Source organism: Panthera onca, chromosome D3 (genome assembly GCF_046562875.1).
Source record: "Panthera onca isolate mPanOnc1 chromosome D3, mPanOnc1 haplotype 2, whole genome shotgun sequence".
Taxonomy (NCBI): domain Eukaryota; kingdom Metazoa; phylum Chordata; class Mammalia; order Carnivora; family Felidae; genus Panthera; species Panthera onca.
This window is the reverse complement of record NC_138350.1, coordinates 34,392,038-34,413,946: the sequence shown is the minus strand read 5'-3', so window position 1 is coordinate 34,413,946 and position 21,909 is coordinate 34,392,038. Positions and strand designations below refer to the sequence as shown.

Below are 21,909 nucleotides of genomic sequence, written 5' to 3'. Positions count from 1 at the left end.
TTTTACTGTATTTTGTAATGCTTGGAGTAAAAGTTTACAATAATCATAAAGGCTCCATAAACTCACCTTTTATCTATCTGACATCAATAATCATTTACTTTAATTGATTGGGGGGGGGTGGTGTTTGAACTCGAAGAAGTTCTATCTTTTTAAAAAGCTTACTAACCATGTTAGCCTAAGCACTGTTTAGCCACTATCAGGATTTGTGCTGGTCTTGTTTTCCTTTTCCTTTTTAAAATGTACTGTCTTCTTAATAACGTTGCAGAATCTATGGTACCTATGGTATAGGCTTAAAAGAACATCTTCACATTTTAAGAAATTACTCGGAGTTCTTAATGCAGTCGATAATTTACTACCCCCTTGGTTATTTGCTAAGTTGTTTAAGAAATGACTGTCACCTCAACTTCTTTCTCTGAGCTGCTTCAAGCTCATAGCTTCTGGCTAATAATGTGAAGACATAAAATGAGATAGTCATAAATAATCATTAGAATAATTTGCAGTTTTAAAATTTGTTAAACGTTTTATATTATGGTACTATATTAATAGTTTTTATATAGGTTTAAAGTTGAATAATGGGCCTAAAGCTAAAGTGGTGCAGTATTAAAAGTAGTTATTTGCCTCAGTAATCCGGTGGTATATATGTGTGTGTATACACACACACACACATACACACACACACACACACACACACACACACATGTATTTGCAGTTTGCTGACAAGACATTACTATATAAAGTAGTTGGTTTTGACTGTTTAATCACTCATTGAAAATGTCCTTTAAATGATCACTCAAAAGTTGTTTAATACAAATAATGAGTCTTGCTTTATTTGTTTTGCTTTCCATTTCTGTATTTGTTCTTAGCCTAGTCCTTGCCTTTGAATTAAAGTTTTGTTTTGTTTTGTTTCTTTTTGTTTGTTGGTTTAGCTTCCTGGGAGTTGATTGTCTTTGAAGAACCATGAAGTCACATTCTGTTGTTATGCTTACTCTGGCCATTCTGGTGTTCCTGACTTGGGTCCCTGAGTCACTGAGTTGTAACAAAGCACTCTGTGCTAGCGATGTGAGCAAATGCCTCATTCAGGTAGGACTAAGCATACTTTTTATTAATATTAAAACGTGGGGGCACCTGGGTGGCTCAGTGGGGTTGAGTATCCGAGTCTTGATTTGGGCTCAGGTCAAGATCTCACAGTTGTGGGATTTAGCCCTGTGTCCGGCTCAGTGCTGAGTGTTGAACCTACTTGGGATTCTCTTTCTCCCTCTCTCTCTGCCCCTCCCCTGCTTGTGCTTTCTCTCTCAAACTAAATAAATAAACATTAAAAAAACAAAATGTAGTGTAGATACACAGTGCATAGATATAGATATAGAGTATATATATATTACAGAGTAAGGCCTGAGTATGAGGTCAAGGCCTGAGGTACTGAACCGTGACACAGAGTCTAGGTTTTTACCCCCCATAGTTTTCTTGCATATGAGCCATGTCAGATTCAAGGAGTTTCGTTTTGAAAATAATACCCGGCTTCATAAATATGCCATTACAAAGTGATGAGTATGCCATTCAGATAAAGAAAAGGGTTCCCTTGTGTTACCTAGTTTGTAGAAGTTCAATGACTATATTTAGAAAAAAAATTTAGCTAGTCAAATAATAGATACCTTGTTCCTTCATATAATAGTTGTCTATTCTGTGCAACAAGTTATTCCAAATGTAGCAACTTAATGCAGCAAACATTTATTATTTCATGCGGCGTCCGAGGCTTCAGAGTCTAGGAGCGCTTAGCTGGCTGGTTCTGGCTCAGCGACTCTCGTAAGGTTGTAGGCAAATGGTCAGCTGAGATTGGAGAATCTGCTTCTAAGGTACTCGACAGTTACCTCTCTTTCAGTCCTCAGGATAAGCCTAGTGGTATAGCTACCACTTTCATTTTTCTAAAGAAAAAAATGAGGTTAAATAATTTGGTTAGGTTCGTCTAGCAAGTAAGTGGCTATGGAACAGTCTGACTCCAAATCCTGTGGCCTTCCAACTAAACATACTAGTTACTACCCCATAAAGTTATGTTAATTAGCGGTGAACTTCACGTCTTATATAGCTGTTCTCTTTTTTTCCCCATCCCATTAGGCCATCAGCAGTCTTGTGCCTTTTGTGTGTCTGTATTTATGAGCCTCCCTTTTAGTTATTGGCTGTTGGCTAAGAAATCCAGTAACCACACGTTAGAATTCTGTGTAATGTATGAGTCAGCTACGTCCTGGCTGTGATCCCAACATGGAGCACTTGGGTGTGTGTTCTAGAAGTGGTAGGGGTTTTGGGGCGCCTGGGTGGCTCAGTCGGTTGAGTGTCTGACTTCAGCTCAGGTCACGATCTCGCGGTCCGTGATTTCGAGCCCCGCATCAGGCTCTGTGCTGACAGCTCAGAGCCTGGAGCCTGCTTTGGATTCTGTGTAGCCCCTTCTCTCTGCTCCTCCCCCACTCATACTCTGTCTCGCTCTGTCTCTCAAAAATAAATAAATGTTAAAAAAATAGAAGTGATAAGGGTTTTTATAGATTTGAGGCATTTTGTATTTATTTTGGACATTTTGGTCCTTTTCTTTAATAGTTGAACTTCTAGGAAGCCTGGCCTTTATCTGAGTGTGGTTTGCCACCGTCTCATACTCTCTTCACCCTTGCTTTGCATTTCAAACCAAAACATGTAAATATTTGTTGGTTGGTTTTTAATTCTTTGGCTGTGGACTTTTTCAAGCATAAGTAGAAGAGAGGAGTATAAAGCCCAGCAGTGACAGCAGTCATTAACTCAGGGCTACTTTGTTTCATCTGTGCTCCTCTATACTGCCCACCCCAGCTACATCTTAACTTCAGGCAAATTCCTGATATCATTTTATCATGATTCTAATCTCTACATTTTAGAGATAAGAACTCTTTAAAACATATTAACAAATTTAGGGGGTGCCTGGCTGGCTGAGTTGCAAGAGCATGTAACTTTTTTTTCTTTTTCTTTTTGAGAGAGATAGAGGACCTTAAGCAGACTCCATACTCAGCACGGAGTCCAATGCAGGGCTCGATCCCATGATTCTGGGATCATGATCTGAGCCAAAATCAAGAGTCAGACACTCAACCAACTGAGCCACTCGGGTGCCCTGCAAGAGCATGTGACTCTTGATCTCAGGGTTGTGATTCAAGGCCCACGTTGGGTGTAGAGATTACTTTGAAAAAAAATAAATAAAGTTAAAGATTAACAGTTATTTTGAGTATCGTCTAATTTCATACATGGAAGTTTTGTTATGGTATGTCTGCTTAGGCTCATGCTAGCAGAAAATTTTGTAGTCTGTACGTGAAGTCTAGCTTTTGCTCTGGTCTGATAGGGAAGCTGTGATACTTCCCAGGTTGTTTCAATGTAGCTTCATAATTCATTATTAGAAATAGAGTCTCATGGGGTGTCTGGGTGGCTCAGTCGGTTAAGCATCCAGCCCTTTGTTTCGGCTCAGGTCATGATCTCACAGTTCATGGAATCGAGCCCCATTTGGGCTTTGTGCTGACAGTGTGGAGACTGCTTAGGAATCTCTCTCTCACTCTATCTATGCCCCTCTGTCTCTCTCTCTCTCTCAAAATAAGTAAGGAAAGAAAGAAAGAGAGAGAGGAAGGAAGGAAAGGAAGGAAGGAAGGAAGGAAGGAAGTCTCTCACAGTGATTTTTATATTCATGTTTAGGTGGAAATTCACTTACATCCCTAGTTATTTTTGACTCTCCAAATCTGTAATTTCCATTAGTTCAAATAATTTACTTCTAAAAAACTTTAAAAAAACATTTATTTATTTTTGAGAGACAGAGAGAGACAGAAGGTGAGTGGGGAAGGGGCAGAGAGAGAGGGAGACACAGAATCTGAAGCAGACTCCAGGCTCCGAGCTGTCAGCACAGAGCCTGACACGGGGCTCGAACACACGAACCGTGAGATCATGACCTGAGCCGAAGTCGGCCACTTAACCGACTGAGCCACCCAGATGCCCCTAGTTCAAATAATTTAAAATTGGATTTTATTAAAATGAATTGCTTGGTAAGGGAATATTTTTAAAAGATAGCTTTTGGGTGCCCGGGTGGCTCAGGTGTTAAGCATTTGCCTTTGGCTCAGGTCATGATCTCACAGTTCATGAGCTTGACTCCCACACTGGGTGAGCTCGAGCCCTGCTTCCGGTGAACACGAGCCCCACTTCAGGTGAAACACAAGCCCTGGATGAGCCCCACGTCTCTCCCTCTCTCTCTCTTTTTCTCTCTTTTTCTCTCTTTGCCCCTTATGAGATTCTTTCTCTTTGCCCCTTGTGGTTTTCTCTCTCTCTCTCTCTCTTTGTCTCTCACACACTTGTACCCTCTGTCTCAATCAATCAGTCAATAAAAAAAAATAGTTTTTGGTTGATATTAATAAACACCATCAAAGGTTTTTGGTTTGTTTCTTTTGCTTTTAAGATTAAAAATATGTACTATAGGGGCACCTGGGTGGCTCAATCGGTTGAGCGTCTGACTTCAGCTCGGGTCATGATCTCGGTTCGTGGGTCCGAACCCCGCGTCGGTCTCTGTGCTGACGGCTCAGAGCCTGGAGCCTGCTTCGGATTCTGTGTCTCCCTCTTTCTGCCCCTCCCCCACTCATGCCCTCTCTGTCTCTCTCAAAAATAAATAAACATTTAAAAAATTTAAAAATATGTAATTAAAAAACTTAAAAAAGTAAAGAGTACTATATGAGTGTAAAAACTGGAAAATTGAGTGAGCTTCACCTGTTAAATGGTGAGTTCACTGGTAAATTCACTGGAAAGAAACTAGGACTTGTTTTCTTTACCATGGATTCCGTGATGCTAACGTTTCTCAGGATCTTGTTCCTTCAGAGCCAGGAATCGTCAAATCTTTCTCTGGAGTAGTAGAGACAATGCTTCTGGTGCATAGTGGCAAAGTATTTGAAATTAAAGATATTGTGGGCATGGGGCACCAGGGTGGCTCAGTCGGTTAAGTGTCCAACTCTTGATTTCAGCTTAGGTCGTGATCTCATCGTTCGTGACTTCGAACACCGCATCCGGCTCCACGTGCCTGGTTGGGATTCTCTGTCTCCCCCTCCCGCTGCCCCTTATGTGCATGCGCTCTTTCTCTCTCTCTCAGAAATAAATACACATTTTTAAAAATAAATAAAAACAAAACTATTGCAGGCTCAAGACTCGGGGATTTTCTTGTTCATTTATTCATCAGCACTTATTGGACATTGAAGTAAAATGTGATTAGTCCCAATATTTGACTGATTTTCGGGACTCCAAAACTCCGGCAGATTATTTCACATCTTCAGCTTTATTTTCCTTGTGTTCCACTTACTATCTGGGTACGTAACAAACCACCCCAAAAATCAGTGCCTGAAAACAACATTGATTTTGGCCACGAATTTGCAATTTGCAGGGCTTGGTGGGATAGCTCATGTCTGCACCACATAGCACTAGGGCAGCTTGAAGGGCTGGGGGCTGGAGTTATTGGAAGCAGCATTATTCCTTAGACCTTTCTCCAATGATAGAAACAGTCTACACCTGCCCTGTCCAGTGAAGTAGAAGCTAGCAGCTATGTGTGGCTATTGAGCACTTGAAATATAACTCGTGTGATTGAAGAATAGATTTTGAAATTTTGTTTAATTTTAAGTAATTTATATTTAAGTAGCTATATGTGACTGGCGGTCGCTGTGCTGCATCCCACAAATCTGAAGGCTCACTGATAAGTCTAACACTGGGGCTAGAAAGATTCTTCAGCATGCTCATTCTCCCTCTGTCCCTCTCTCTCTCTTTCTCTCTTCCTCACTCTCACTCACTTTCTCAGTTCTGTCTTTATATGACCTCTCTAGTGTGCTGGTTTAAGACTAGCCAGTCACCTCCATGTTGGCTCTGGGCTCCCAAGATATGTGTGCCGTGAAAGAGAGCCGGAGGAATCTTCTTGCCTTTCATGGCCTCACCCGAGAGGTTACCTACTACTCCCACAATGGTCATAAGTCCACCTAGGTTTAAGTGGAGGGAACATAGGCCCTGCCTCTGATAGAGGAGCATAAGAAGAGCATGTGGATGGCATAAAGTGCATGGACATCTTTGGGAAATACAATATGCTACGTATTAAGTGTAAAATAAATTGGCTGGCTGGGAGATCTCAAAGTTTCCTTCTAGTTCTTTTTTTTTTTTTTTAAGTTTATTTACTTATTTTTGTTTTGAAAGAGAACGAACAAGCAGGGGGAGGGTAGAGAGAAGGAGAGACAGAATCCCAAGCAGGCTCCATGCCATCAACACAGAACCCAACACAGGACTCTTAACTCTTGAACTATGGGATCATGACCTGAGCCAAGATCAAGAGTCGGATGCAACCAGGTGTCCCAGTGTTTTTTATTTTTATTTTATTTTATTTTATTTTATTTTATTTTATTTTATTTTATTTTATTTTATTTTATTTATTTTTGAGAGAGACAGAAACAGAGCGTGAGTGGGGGAGGGGCAGAGAGAAAGGGAGACACAGAAGGTGAAGCAGGCTCCAGGCTCTGAGCTGTCAGCAAAGAGTCCGACAAGGGGCTTAACTCTTGAACTGGGAGATCATGACCTGAGCTGAAGTCAGACTGAGCCACCTAAGCACCCCCCTGCTTTTTTTTTTAAAATCAGAGTAAGAAGGCCTTTTCCCCTCTTTCTTTAATGGAAGTTTAATTGACATACAATGTAGCATTAGTTTCAAGTGTACAACGTACACTTGACAATTGATTTGACAATTCTTTATGTTACTCAGTGCTCACTATGATGAGTGTCGTTACCATCTGTCACCATACAATGTTATTACAGTATTATTGACTGTATTCCCTATGCAGTACTTTTCATCTCTGTGATTTATTTATTTTATACCTGGAAGTTTGTACCTCTTAATCCCCTTTATCTATTTTGCCTACCCACAGCTACCCCCCACCCCCCACCTCCCGCCACAGCCGTTAGTTTGTTCTCTGTATTTCTATTTTTAACTTTTTGAGTAACGTCCTTACTGTTTCCTACAGTGGTTGCACCAACTTACATTCCCACCAATGGTACATGAGGGTTCCTTTTACTCCACATCTGTGCCAACACTTGTTATTCACCGTCTTTTTGATGATAGCCTTTCTGACTGGTGTGAAGTGATATCTCATTGTGGTTTTGATTTGCATTTCCCTGATGATTAGTGACCTTAAACATCTTTTCATGTGTCTGTTGGCCATCTGTATGTCTTTGGAAAAATGTCTCTTCAGGTCCTCTTCCCATTTTTAATTGGATTATTTGTGGTTTTTTTGGTGTTGAGCTGTATGAGTTCTTTTTTTTTTTTTTTTTCAACGTTTTTTATTTATTTTTGGGACAGAGAGAGACAGAGCATGAACGGGGGAGGGGCAGAGAGAGAGGGAGACACAGAATCGGAAACAGGCTCCAGGCTCCGAGCCACCGGCCCAGAGCCCGACGCGGGGCTCGAACTCACGGACCGCGAGATCGTGACCTGGCTGAAGTCGGAGGCTTAACCGACTGCGCCACCCAGGCGCCCCGAGCTGTATGAGTTCTTTATATATTTTGGGTATTAACCCCTTATCAGATATATTATTTGCAAATATCTTCTCCCATTCACTAGGTTGCCTTTTTCTGTTGTTGGTGTTTTTTTTTTTTTTGCTGTGCAAAAGCTTTTTATTTTGGTGTAGTCCCACTAGTTTGCTTTTGCTTTTGTTTCCCCTGCCTCAGGAGACGTATCTAGAAAAATGTTGCTAAGACTGATGTCCAAGACATTATTGCCTATGTTTTCTTTAAGGGGTTTTATGGTTTCAGGTCTCACATTTAGGTCTTTCATCCATTTTGAGTTTACTTTTATGTGTGGTGTAAGAAAGTGGTCCAGTTTCATTCACATGTAGCTGTTGAGTTTCCTCAGCGCCATTTATTGAAGAGACTGCCTTTTCCCCATTGTATATTCTTGCTTCCTTTGCTGTAGATTAATTGACCATATAGGTGTGGGTTTTTTTCTGGGCTCTCTACCCTGTTTCACTGATCTATGTGTCTGTTTTTGTGCCCGTACCATATTGTTTGGGTCACTACAGCTTTGTGATATTACTTGAAGTCCAGAATTGTGATGCCTCACCCTTTGCTTCTCTTTTTCAAGATCGCTTTGGCTTTTGGGGGTCTTTTGTGATTCAATACAAATTTTAGTATTATTTGTTCTAGTTCTGAAAGCTAGAAAATGAAAAATGCTGTTGGTATTTTGGTAGGGATTGCTTTAAATGTGTAGATTGCTTTGGGTAGTATAGACATTTAAACAATATTTGTTCTTCCTATCCAGGAGCATGGAATGTCTTTCCATTTCTTTGTGTCATCTTCAGTTTCTTTCATCAGTTTCTGATAATTTTCAGAGTATAGGTTTCTCACCTCCTTGGTTAAATCTATTCCTAATTATTTTATTCTTTTAATGCAATTGTAAATGGGATTGTTTTCTTATTTTTCTTCTACTTCATTATTACTGTACAGAAATGCAATAGATTTCTGTATGTTAATTTTGTATTCTTCGACTTTACAGAATTTATTTATCAGTTCTAGTAGTTTTTTGGTGTAATCTTTAGGGCTTTCTGTATATAGTGTCATGCCATCTGCAAAGACTGAGTTTTACTTCTTCCTTACCAATTTGGATGCCAATTATTTCTTTTTCTTGTCTGATTGCCACAGGTAGGACTTCCAGTACTATGTTGAGTAAAAGTAGTGAGAGTGGACATCCTTGTCTTGTTCCTGATCTTAGAGAAAAAGCTTTCAGTTTGTCACCATTGAATGTGATTTTAGCTGTGGGATTTTGATATGTGGCTCTTTTTGTGTTGAAACATTTTCTCTCTAAACCCACTCTGTACAATTTCATCATGGATGTACTTTGTCAAATGTTTTTTCTGCATCTTCTGAGGTAGTCATATTGTTTTTATCCTTCCTCTTGTTGATATGATATATCTTGTTGATTGATTTGCAAATAGTGAACCACCCTTGCATCCTTGGAATAAATCCCACTTAATTGTGGTAAACTATTTTTTTAATGTATTGTTGAATTCGGTTTGCTAATATTTTGTTCAGGATTTTACATCTATGTTCACCACAGATATTGGCCTTTAGTTTTCTTTTTGGGGGGTATCTTTGTCTGGTTTTGGTATCAGGGTAATGCTGGCTTCCCCTTTTATTTTTTGGAATAGTTTGAGAAGAATAGGTATTACTCTTCTTTAAATGTTTGTTAAAATTCACCTGTGAAGCTCTCCGGTCCTGGACTTTTGTTTGTTGGGAGTTCTTTGACTACTAATTCAATTTCCTTACTAGTAATTAGTCTTCAAATTTTCTATTTATTTCTGATTCAGTTTTGGAAGATTGTATGTTTCTAGGAATTAATCTGTTTCTTTTTAGGTTGTCCAATTTCTTGGCATATGACTTTTCATACTGTTATCCTTTGTATTTCTGTGTGGTGATTTATCCTCCTTCATTTCTGATTTTATTTATTTGAGCCCACCCTCTTTTTTTCCTTGATGAGTCTGGATAAATATTGATTTATTCTGTTTATTTTTTTCAAAGAATCACTTCTTGGTTTCATCGGTGTTTTCTATTGTGTTTTTGTGTCTATTTCATTTATTTCTGGTCTAATTTTTAGTATTTCCTTCCTTCTACTAGCTTTGGGCTTTGTTTGTTGTTGTTTGTTTGTTTGTTTGTTTTACTCCTTTAGTTGTAAGGTTAGGTTGTTTATTTGGGATTTTTTTCATTCTTATGATAAACCTATATTGCTATAAACTTCCCTTTATGAACTGCTTTTGCTGCATCCCAAAGGTTTTGGACTGTTGTGTCTTCATTTCCATTTGTCTTCATGTATTTTTTGATTTCCTCTTTGATTTCATGGTTGACCCATCTGTTGTTTAGTAGCATTTTGTTTAGCTTCTGTGTGTTTGCAGTTTTTCCAGTATTATTTCTTGTAATTGATTTCCAGTTTTCATTGTGGTTGGAAAAGATGTTTACTATGATTTCAGTCTTCTTAAATTTACTGATACTTGTTTTGTGGTCTAACATGTGATCTGTCCTGGAGAATGTTCCATGTGTACATGGAAAGAATGTGTATTTTGCTGTTTTTGGATAGAATATCCTGTGTGTGTCTGTTAGGTCCTTCTAGTCTAATGTGTTGTTCACAGTCGCTGCTTCCTTGTTGGTTTTCTGTCTGAATGATCTACCCACTGATGTAAGTGGGGTGTTAAAGTCCCCTGTGGTTGTTGTATTGCTCTCAGTTTCTCCCTTTATGTTTGTTAATATTTGCCTTGTGCATTTAAATGCTCCTATGTGGCATGCATAAATATTTATAATTGTTACATCTTCTTGTTTGATTGATCCCATTGTCACTGTGTAGTGCTTTCTTTGTCTCTTGCTACAGTCTTTGTTTTAAAGTCTGTTTTGTCTGATACAAGTATTGCTGCTCCAGCTTTTTTTTCGTTTTCATGTGCATGGTGGATGTTTCCACCCCTTCCCTTTCAGTCTTTATGTATGTTTAGGTCTGATGTGAGTCTCTTATGAACAGCATGTAGATGGGTCTTGTTTTTTTGTCCATTCAGTCACCCTTTGTCTTTTGATTGAAGCTTTTTAAAAAATGTTTTTATTTTTTATTTTTGAAAGAAGGAGAGAGAGCACACATGTGAGCAGGGGAGGGGCAGAGAGGAGGGGGACAGAGGATCTGAAGCAGGCTCTGCACTGACAGCAGAGAGCCCCATGCTGGGCTCAAACTCACGAACCATGAGATCATGCCCTGAGCCGAAATCAAGAGTTTGATGCTTAACTAACTAAGCCACCCAGGCACCCCTCGATTGGAGCTTTTAAAGAAAGTAATTATTGATAGGGGCGCCTGGGTGGCTCGGTCGGTTAAGCGTCCGACTTCGGCTCAGGTCATGATCTCACGGTCCGTGAGTTCGAGCCCCGCATCGGGCTCTATGCTGACATCTCAGAGCCTGGAGCCTGTTTCAGATTCTGTGTCTCCCTCTCTCTGACCCTCCCCCGTTCATGCTCTGTCTCTCTGTCTCAAAAATAAATAAACGTTAAAAAAAAAATTAAAGTAATTATCGATAAATATGTACTTATTGCCATTTTGTTCATTGCTTTCTGACTGTGTAGTTCCTAAAGGTCCCTTTTTAAAAAGTCAAATGGTTAGAAGGATACATGATGAAAAACAATCCCTCGAGTAATCCTTTTTACTCTCCATTTTGTTATTCAGGTTGAACCACTTTTAACCTTCCAAGTGGTAGTTTCCATTTTCACTTCTTTTTTTTTTTGTTTTTAATGCTTATTTATTTATTTATTTATTTAGAGACAGAGACCACGTGCATGTGTGTGCCTGAGTGGGGGGAGGGGCAGAGGAAGACGGAGAGAGAGAGAATCCCAAGCACACTCTGTACTGTCAGCTCAGATCCCCACATGGGGCTTGATTCTACCAACCTTGAGATCATGACCTGAGCCGAAGTTGGACAGTTAACAGACTGAGCTGAAGTTGGAACTTAACCGACTGGCTCAGTTGGTTAAGTATCTGTCTTCTGCTCAGGTCATGATCTCATGGTTTGTGGGTTTGAGCCTCTGTTCTCTGAAGCCTGCTTCAGGTTCTGTCTCCTTCTCTCTGCCCCTTCTCTGCTTGCACTCTGTCTCTCTCTCAAAAATAAATAAAACATTAAATTTATCTATCTATCTATCTATCTATTTATTTATTTATTTAGAGAGAAAAAGAGTGTGTGTGCATGAGCAGAGGAAGGACAGAAAGAGAGAATCCCAAGTAGGTTCCACATTGTCGGTGTAGAGCCCTACAAGGGGCTTGAACTCATGAACCATGAGATCATGACCTCAGCCAAAATCAAGAGTTAGATGCTTAACCATCCAGGTGCCCCTACATTTCTTTTCTTGAATGACTTTATTGTTCTTGAATTTCTAATTGTCTTTCTTGATTTGCATCATTAGTCGTTAATACCTTATGTTGTTTTAAATTCTTAGTCTGTTCTCCTCCCAAGGGAGCCTTCAGTGTTATTGTTTCCAGACTTAACTGATGGCTCTCTAGGTCTGATTCAAGCTGTCCTATAGTGCATCCCCATTGTTACTTTCCTAAGCTGGTTCCACTATTTCTTTGATTTCGTGTCTTGTTCTTTCTTAATTTACTCTCATTTTGTTGTAACATGCCTTAGAGTGTCTTCTAACAAAGGCAATATTGGGAGGTAATGTTCTGGGTGCTACATCTCTTAAAAATGAGTTTGTTCTCAGGGCGCCTGTGTGGCTCAGTCAGTTGCATATCCCACTTCAGCTCAGGTCATGATCTCATGTCTCATGAGTTTGAACCCCACATCGGGCTCTGCGCTGACAGCCTGAAGCCTGCTTTGGATTCTGTGTCTCCCTCTCTCTCTCTGTCCCTCCCCCACTCATACTCTCTCTCTCAAAAAAAAAAAAAATGCATTTGTTCTCGGGGTGCCTGGTGGCTCAGTTGGTTAAACATCTGACTCGGTTTCAGCTCAGGTCATGATCTCACAGCTTTGTGGGTTCGAGCCCTGTATCAGGCTCTGCTCTGGCATCATGGAGCCTGATTTGGATTCTCTCCTCTCCCTCCTCTCTCTCCCCACCCATGCTTTCTCAAAATAAATAAATAAATTTTTTTAAAAATGCATTTATTCTCTCACCTTATTTATACCTGATTGATGATTTGTCTGAATATAGAATTCTGTGTTACTTTATTTTCCCTAGTAACTTCGAAGACATTTCCTAACTGTCTTTATGCTACTGGCATTCTATAATGGTAGTAAGAAGTCTGTTACCAGTCTGGTTTTTATTCTCTGTAGGTGACTTTGTTAGTCTGTTTGTTTCTTCTCTCTGGAAATGTTTGCTTTCATCTCCTTATCCTTGGTGTGGGTCTTTTTGTGTGGGCGTAGTGACGGACACCTTATGAATTTTTTTTTAGGGAACAGGGGTTTTGTTTTGAGCTTGAGACTGGGAGATTCCCATTTATTATTATTTTTAAACAATATTCTCCCTTTTTTTCTACAACTCTGGATACTGTAAATTTAAGATAGATGCTCTAAGTCCTAGTTTTTAAAAACAGCTTTATTGAGATATAATTCTAATACTATAGATTTCACCAATTTAAATGTGTGATTCACTGGTTTTTAGTGCATTCATTGAGTTATGCACTCATCACCACAGTCTACCTTTAGAACATTTTGATCACCCTAAAAAGAAACCTCATACTCATTAGCAGTCACTCCCCATTCCTTCCTCCCTACCCCTAGGCAACCACTGTTCTACTTTCCATCTTTCTGTATGCCTGTTCAGGACATTTAATATGAATGGAATTATATAATATGTTATCTTTATGTCTAGCTTCTTTTATTGAGCGTAATTCTCTCATGAGTCACACATGTTATGATGACTATCAGTACTTCATTATTTTATGGTCGAATAGTATTCTACTGTATAGATAGATATACCGTATTTAATTAATCCATTCATCAGTTGATGAATATTTGAATTGTTTTCACTTTTTGGCTATGGTGAATAATGCTGCCGTGAGTATTCATGTACAAGTTTTTAATGTGGCTATATATTTTCATTTCTTTTGGGTATATAGCTAGGAGTGGAATTTCTGGGTCATATTTTCTGTGTTTAACATTTTGAGGAACTGCCGAAGTATTTTCCAAAGTGACTGCATACATTTCCACCACCAGTGTATGAGGATTCCAGTGAACCTATGCCCATTTTTTAAATTGGCTTATTTGTTTTTTCATTGTGGAGTTATGAGAGTTCTTTATATATTATGACTACAAATCACTTATCAGAAAACTGAGTTGCAAGTAATTTCTCTCATTTTGTGGGTTGTCTTTTTACCTTCCCGATGATATCATTTGCAATACAGAAACTTTAAGTTTTGATACAGTCTAATGATCTACTTGTCCCAATGATCTAATAGTCACAATGATCTACTTGTATATTTTCCTCTGACAATTTTATAGTTTTAGCTCTTATATTTAGGTCTGTGATTTATTTTGAGTTGATTTTTGTGCATTCAACTTTATTCTGTTCCAGCACCATTTGTTGAGAATACTGTTTCTTCCGTGTGGAATTTTCTTGGCACGTTTGTTGAAAGTAATTGACCAAAAGGATAAGAGTTTATTTCTGAAATTTCACTTCTATCCCATTTATTTATATGTTTATCTTTATGTTCTCTTGATTACTGTAGCATTGTGGTATATTTTGAAATCAGGAAGCTTTTAGCACAGAGCCCAAATTGGGGCTCCATCTCATGTACCATGAGATCATGACCTGAGCCAAAACTAAGAGTCCAATGCTTAACTGAATGAGCCAACCAGGTGCCCCCCCCCCCCAATTTTGTTCTATTCAAAGATTGTTTTGACTATTTTTGGTTCCTGGTATTACCCTATGAATTAAAAAAAAATTTTTTATGGGTATTGAGGAGGGCACCTTTTGGGATGAGCACTGGGTGTTGTATGGAAACCAATTTGACAATAAACTTCGTATATTGAAAAAAAATGAACAGAAAATAAAATAAAATAAAATAAAATAAAATAAAATAAAATAAAATAAAAAAATTTTTTTAATGTTTATTTTTGAGAGAGACAGAGCACGAGTGGGGGAGAGGCGGAGAGAGAGGGAACACAGAATCTGGAACAGGCTCCAGGCTCTGAGCTTTCAGCACAGAGCCCAACTCTGGACCCGAACCCACAAACCGCAGATCATGACCCGAGCCAAAGTCAGATGCTTAACCAACTGAGCCACCCAGGCACACCTACCATATGAATTTTAAAATCAGTTTGTCAATTTCTGCAATAAAGCCAGCCTTGGATTTTTTTTTTTTACTAATAGCCGTTACTTTTTAGAGTAGTTTTAGATTTACAAAAAAATTGAGCAGAAAGTGCAGAAAGATCCAGCATACTCCTTTCCCATAGACACACCCACTCTTCCCCCAATTATTAACATCTTGCATTAGTTGGTACATCTGTTATAAGTGATGAACCAGTAGCGACACGCTATTATTAACTGAAGTCCATTAGGGTTCACTCTCTGTGTTGTATAGTTCTATGAGTTTTGACAAATGAATAATGTCATATATCTGAGATTACAGTATGGCCCAGAATAGTTTCATTGTCCTGAAAAGCTCCTGTGCTTCCCACCTGATCCTTCCTACCTCTCTCCGAGACCCCTTCCTAGAGTTTGGCAACCAGTAATCTCTTTTACTGTCTCTATAGTTTGCTCTTTCCAATTTGTCATATGGTTGGAATTACACAGTATATAGCCATTCCAGACAGCTTTCTTTCACTTAGCAATGTACATTTGGGGCTTTTCCATGTCTTTTTGTGGCTTGATAGCTAATTTCATTTTATTGCTGATTTAGATTGTATTTTATAGATATATCATAGTTTGTCCACTGCTTCCAAGTTTTGTCAATTAAGAATAAAGCTGCTGCAAATATCCATGTGCAGATTTTTGTGTGGCCATAAATTCTCAGCTCATGGTAAATACCAAGAAACACAATTGTTACATCATATTCTAAGAGTATGTTTACTTTTCTAAGAAACTGCCAGTGGAGCACCTGACTGGCTCAGTTGGTTAAGCATCTGACTCTTGATTTTGTCTCAGGTCACAATCTCATGGTTCCTGAGATCAAGCCCTGGGTTGGGGTCTGTGCTGACAGTGTGGAGCCTGCTTGGGATTCTCTCTTTCCCTCTCTCTCTTTGCACCTCTCCTGCTCTCTCTCTCTCTCTCTCACTCTCTCTCAAAATAATTAAATGTTAAAAAAAGGGGGGGGGACTGCCAAACTATCTTCCAAAGTGGTTCTATATCCTTGTCAACATTTGACATTGTCAATGTTTTAAATTTTAGCCATTCTGAAAGGAGTATATTGGTGTCTCATTTTCTTTCTTTCTTTCTTTCTTTCTTTCTTTCTTTCTTTCTTTCTTTCATTGTCAAGTTAGCTAACATACATTGTAGTCTTGTTTTAGGAGTAGATTCCTGTGATTCATCACTTACATACGACACCCATTGCTTATCCCAACAAGTGCCCTCCTCAGTGCTTATTACATATTTTCCCCACCCCCCAAACCCTGACCCCATTAAACCTCAGTTCTCTGTTTTAAGAGTCTCTTATGGTTTGCCTCCCTCTCTGTTTCTTATTTTTTCCTTCCCTTCCCCTATCATCTTCGGTTAAGTTTCTCAAATTCCACATATGAATGAAATCATATGATATCTGTCTTTCTCTGACTGACATATTTTGCTTAGAAGAATACCCTCCAGTTCCATCCACTTTGTTGCAAATGGCAAGATTTCATTCTTTTTCATTGCTGAGTAGTATTCCATTGCGTATGTATACAACAGCTTCTTTATCCATTCATCAGTTGATGGACATTTGGGCTATTTCCATATTTGGCTATTATTGATAGCACTGCTATAAATATTGGGATACATGTGCCCCTTCAAAAAGCACTCCTGTATCCTTTGGATAAATTCCTAGTATTGCTGGGTCATAGAGTAATTCTATTTTTAATATTTTGAGGAACCTCTACACTTTTCCAGAGTGGCTGTACAAGTTTGCATTCCCAAAAACAGTGCAAGAGGGTTCTCCTTTCTCCACATTCTCACCAACATCTGTTGTTTCCTGAATTGTTAATTTTAGCCACTCTGATCGGTGTGAGGTGCTATCTCATTGTAGTTTTGATTTGCATTTCCTTGATGATGAGTGATGTTGAGCATTTTTTCATGTGTCTGGTAGTCGTCTGAATGTCTTCTTTGGAAAAGCGTCTATTCATGTCTTCTGCCCATTTCTTCACTGCATTATTTGTTTTTCAAGAGTTGTTACGTTCTTTATAGATTTTGGACATTAACCCTTTATCGGATATGTCATTTGCAAATATCTTCTCCCATTCTGTCAGTTGCCTTTTAGTTTTGTTGATTGTTTCCTTTGCTGTGCAGAAGCTTTTTATCATGATGAGGTCATTTTTGCTTTTATTTCCCCTGCCTTTGTAGACATGTCAAGTAAGAAGTTGCTGTGGCTGAGGTCAAAGAGGTTGCTGCCTGTTTTCTCCTCTAGGATTTTGATTGTTTCCTGTCTCACATTTAGATCTTTCATCCATTTGGGGTTTATTTTTGAGCACGGTGGAAGAAAATGGTCCAGGTTCATTCTTCTGCATGTTGCTGTCCAGTTCTCCCAGAAACATTTGCTAAAGAGACTTTTTCCCACTGGATACTCTTTCCTGCTTTGTCGAAGATTAGTTGGCCATATATTTGTGGGCCCATTTCTGGGTTCTCTATTCTGTTCCAATAGTCTATGTGTCTGTCTTTGTGCCAATACCATACTGTCTTGATGATTACAGCTTTGTAATACAGGCTAAAGTCCAGGATTGTGATGCCTCAAGCTTTGGTTTTCTTTTCAACATTGCTTTGGCTATTTGGAGTCTTTTGTGGTTCTATACAAATTTTAGGATTGTTATAGCTCTGTGAAGAAAGGTGGTGCTGTTTTGATTGGGATTGCATTGAATGTGTAAATTGCTTTGGGTAGTATTGACATTTTAACAATATTTGTTCTTCCAATCCATGAGCATAGAATGTTTTTCCATTTCTTTGTGTCTTCTTCAGTTTCTTTCATAAGCTTTCTATAGTGTTCAGCATACAAATATTTTACCTCTTTGGTTAGTTTTATTCTTAGGTATTTTATGGTTCTTGGTGCAATTGTAAATGGGATTGATTCCTTGATCTCTTTTTGTTGCTTCATTATTGGTGTATAGAAATTCAACTGATCTCTGTATATTGATTTTATATCCTGCAACTTTGCTGAATTCATGTGTCTGCTCTAGCAGCACTTTGGTGGAGTCTTTCAGGTTTTCCATGTAGAGTATTATGTCATCTGAGAAGAATGAAAGTTCGACTTCTTTTTTGCCAATTTGGATACCTTTTATTTTGTTTTATTGTCTGATTGCTGAAGCTAGGACTTCCAACACTATGTTAAACAACAGTGGTGAGAGTGGACATCGCTGTCATGTTCCTGATCTCAAGGGGAAAGCTCTCAGTTTTTCCCCATTGAGGGTATTAGCTGTGGACCTTTTATATATGGCTTTTATGATGTTAAGGTATGTACCTTCTAGCCCAACTTTCTTGAGGGTTTTTATTAAGAAAGGATGCTGTATTTTGTCAAATGCTTTTGCTGCATCTATTGACAGGATCATATGGTTCTTAGCCTCTTTTCTATTAATGTGATGTATCACGTTGATTTATTTGCAAATATTGAACCAGCCTTACAGCCCAGGAATTAATCCCACTTGATCATGGCAAATGATTCTTTTAATATACTGTTGAATTCTATTTGCTAGTATCTTGTTGAGAATTTTCATACCCATGTTCATCAGACATATTGGCCTGTAATTCTCCTTTTTTAGTGGGGTCTTCATCTGGTTTGGTAATCAAGATAATGCTGGATTCATAGAATGAATCTGGAAGCTTTCCTTCTATTTCTATTTTTTTGGAACAGCTTGAGAAGAATAGATATTAACTCTGTTCTAAATGTCTGGTAGAATCCCCCTGGGAAGCCATCTGGCTCAGGATTCTTATTTCTTGGGAGATTGTTGATAACTGATTCAATTTTTTCATTGGTTATGGGTCTGTTCAGATTTTCTATTTCTTCTGTTTGAGTTTTGGTAGTGTGTAAGTGTCTAGAAATTTGTCCATTTCTTCCAGATTGTCCAGATGGTATGTAATTTTTCATGGTATTCTCTAATAATTGTTTGTATTTCTATTTTATCTATTTGGGTCCTCTCTTTTTGAGAAGTCTGACTAGGGGTTTATCAATTTTGTTCATTGTTTCAAAAACCCAGTTCTTAGATTCATTGATCTGTTCTATTGTTTTTTTTGTTTTTTGTTTTTGTTTTTTGATTCTATATTGTTTATTTCTGTTCTAATCTTTATTATTTCTCTTCTTCTGCTGGCTTTGGGGTTTGTTTGCTGCTCTGTTTCTAGTTCCTTTAGGTGTGAGGTTAGGTTGTATATTTGGGACCTCTTTTGCTTCTTGAGATAGGCCTGGACTGCAAAGTATTTTCCTCCTAGGACTGTCTTTGCTGCATCCCAAAGGGTTTAGACTGTCATGTTTTTATTTTCATTTGCTTCCATATGTTTTTTAATTTCTTCTTTAATTTCCTGGTTGACCCATTCATTCTTTAGTAGGATGTTCTTTAACCTCCATGTATTTGGGGGCTTTCCAAATTTTTTCTTGTGGTTGATTCCAAGTTTCACAGTGCTGTGATCTGAAAATATGCATGGTGTGATCTCAATCCTTTTTGAGGGCTGTCTTGTGACCCAGTATGTGATCTATTTTGGAGAATGTTCTGTGTGTATTCAAGAAGAATGTGTATTCTGGAGCGCCTGGGTGGCTCAGTCAGTTGGGTGTCTGACTTCAGCCCAGGTCATGATCTCATGGTTCGTGGGTTTGAGCCCCATGTCGGGCTCTGTGCTGACAGCTCAGAGCCTGGAGTCTGCTTTGAATTCTGTGTCTCCCTCTCTCTCTGCCCCTTCCCTACTCATACTCTGGCTCTCTCTGACTCTCAAAAATAAATAAACATTGAAAACAATTTTTTAAAAATTAAAAAAAAGAAGAATGTATATTCTGCTGCTTTTGGATGAAAAATTCTGAATATATCTGTTAAATCCATCTGGTCCAATGTGTCATGCAGAGCTGTTATTTCCTTATTGATTTCCTGCCTAGATGATCTGTACATTGTTGTAAGTGGAGTATTCAAGTCCCCTATAATCGTGGTATTATTATCTATACATTTATTTATGTTTGTGATTAATTGACTTATATATTTGGGTGCTTTCTTGTTAGGGACATAAACATTTACAATTGTTAGCTCTGCTTGATGGATAGACTCCTTAATTATGATATGATGCCCTTCTTCATCTCTTGTTATAGTCTGTGTTTTAAAATCTTGTTTGTCTGATAAAGTATGGCTACTCTGGCTTTCTTTTGACATCCTGTAGCATGATAGAAGCTTCTCCACATCCTCACTTTCAATCTGCAGGTGTCCTCAGGTCTAAAATGAGCCGCTTGTAGGCAGCGAATAGATGGATCTTGTTTTTTCATCCATTCTGATACCCTATGTCTTTTGATTGAGGCATATAGTCCATTTACATTCAGAGTGATTTTTGAAAGATATGGATTTAGTGTCATTGTGTTATCTGTAAGTTTTGTGCTTGTAGTGTTGTCTCTGGTCCTTTGTTGTTTTCTACTCACAGAGTCCCCTGTAGGTTTTCTTACAGGGCTGGTTTAGTGGTCATGAACTCCTTTAGTTTTTATTTGCCTGGGAAAGCCTTTATCTCTTCTGTTCTGGATGACGGCCTTGCTGGATAAAGGATTCTTGGCTGCATATTTTTCCTATTCAGCACATTGAATATTTCCTGCCCCTCCCTTCTGGCCTGCCAAGTTTCAGTGGACAAGTCTGCTACAACCCTTATGTGTTTACCCTTGTAGGTTAAGGCCCATTTGTCCCTAGGTGCTTTCAGAATTCTCTATCTTTGTATTATGCCAGGTTCACTATGATACGCCGTGGTGTTGACCTGTTTTTGTTGATTTTGAAGGGAGTTCTCTGTGCCACTTGGACTCGGATGCCTGTTTCCTTCCCCAGATTAGAGAAGTTCTCAGCTATAATTTGTTCAAATAAACCTCCTGCCCCTTTCTCTCTTTCTTCTTCTTCTGGAACTCCTATGATACAGATATTATTTCATTACATTGAATCACTTAGCTCTCGAATTCTCCCCTCATGTTCTAGTAATTTCCTTTCCCTCTTTTTTTCAGCTTCATCATTTTCCAGAATTTTATTTTCTATTTCACCTATTTGCTCCTCTGCTTCTCCCATCCTTGCTGTCACTGTATCTAGTGTATTTTGCATCTCATTTATAGTACTTCTTAATTCATTGTGACTATTTCTTAGGTCTTTAATCCCTGCAGCAATAGATTCTCTGCTGTCACCTATGCTTTCTTCAAGCCCAGCTATTAGTCTTATGACTGTTACTCTAAATTCTTGTTCAGATATGTTGTTTATTTTGAGCAATTCTCTGGCTGTCGTTTCTTCCTGGAATTTCTTTTGAGGAGAATTCTTCAGTTTTGTCAGTTTGGGTAGGTTTCTGTCTTTTACGTGGTTTAATAGCTTGTTATGTGTCCTGTACCTGCAAAAACTACTATATTAAAAAGGGATCATACACTGTCCAGGGCCTGCCACTTCAGGAAATGTTTTTGGAGTGTGTTGCGTGCTATCTGCTGTTGTGTATTTGACTGCTCAATCCCACTGCTCGGTCCTCTGTAAAGCTTCTACTTGCTGGTAGTGGTGGATTGTTTGGACCTTCCACGAGGTGTGCTTTGATTTGTTCATTGAAGTAACACTGGAAAAAAAAACAAGCAGAGAATCAAAGAAACTATAAGGCTTAATCCAGAGGAAGAGAAAGGAAAATAAAAAGAAGGAGATTTAGAAAAGGTATAAAAAGAATAGAGTAAAAATGCCTGATTAAACAAACATAACAGAGAAAGAAAGAAAGAAAGAAAGAGAAAAAGGGGGGTACAAATATATATGTAATAAGAATTACATTATTTTATATATATATATGTGTATATATATGTGTGTGTATATATATGTGTATATATATATATATATATATATATATATATATATATATACTGTTGTAGATCTTAAATCTGTTCTCACCTTCCTATTCTGCATTCTGTGAGATTTCCTTGACTTTACCTTTGAACTCTTTTAATTGAATTTTTTAATTTTAGTAATAACTCTTAAATTCCAAGAATGTCCTATTTTCGACTTGTCAGTTTTTTATATTAACACTTTTACTTGCTTTTGAATGCAGTAT

The 21,909-nt window shown here is 38.4% G+C and overlaps 1 protein-coding gene across 2 annotated transcripts in view; it reads left to right on the top strand.

The window, feature by feature from the left end:
* The window catches only part of TWSG1 (twisted gastrulation BMP signaling modulator 1), a 72,216-nt gene that overhangs the window by 1,014 nt on the left and 49,293 nt on the right, over nt 1-21,909 (top strand). For both annotated transcript variants that reach the window (XM_060613253.3, XM_060613255.3), the window contains exon 2: nt 927-1,080. In XM_060613253.3, the coding sequence (XP_060469236.1) occupies nt 958-1,080 (123 nt within the window). In that variant the 5' untranslated portion in view covers nt 927-957. The remainder of the gene's footprint in view (nt 1-926; nt 1,081-21,909) is intronic.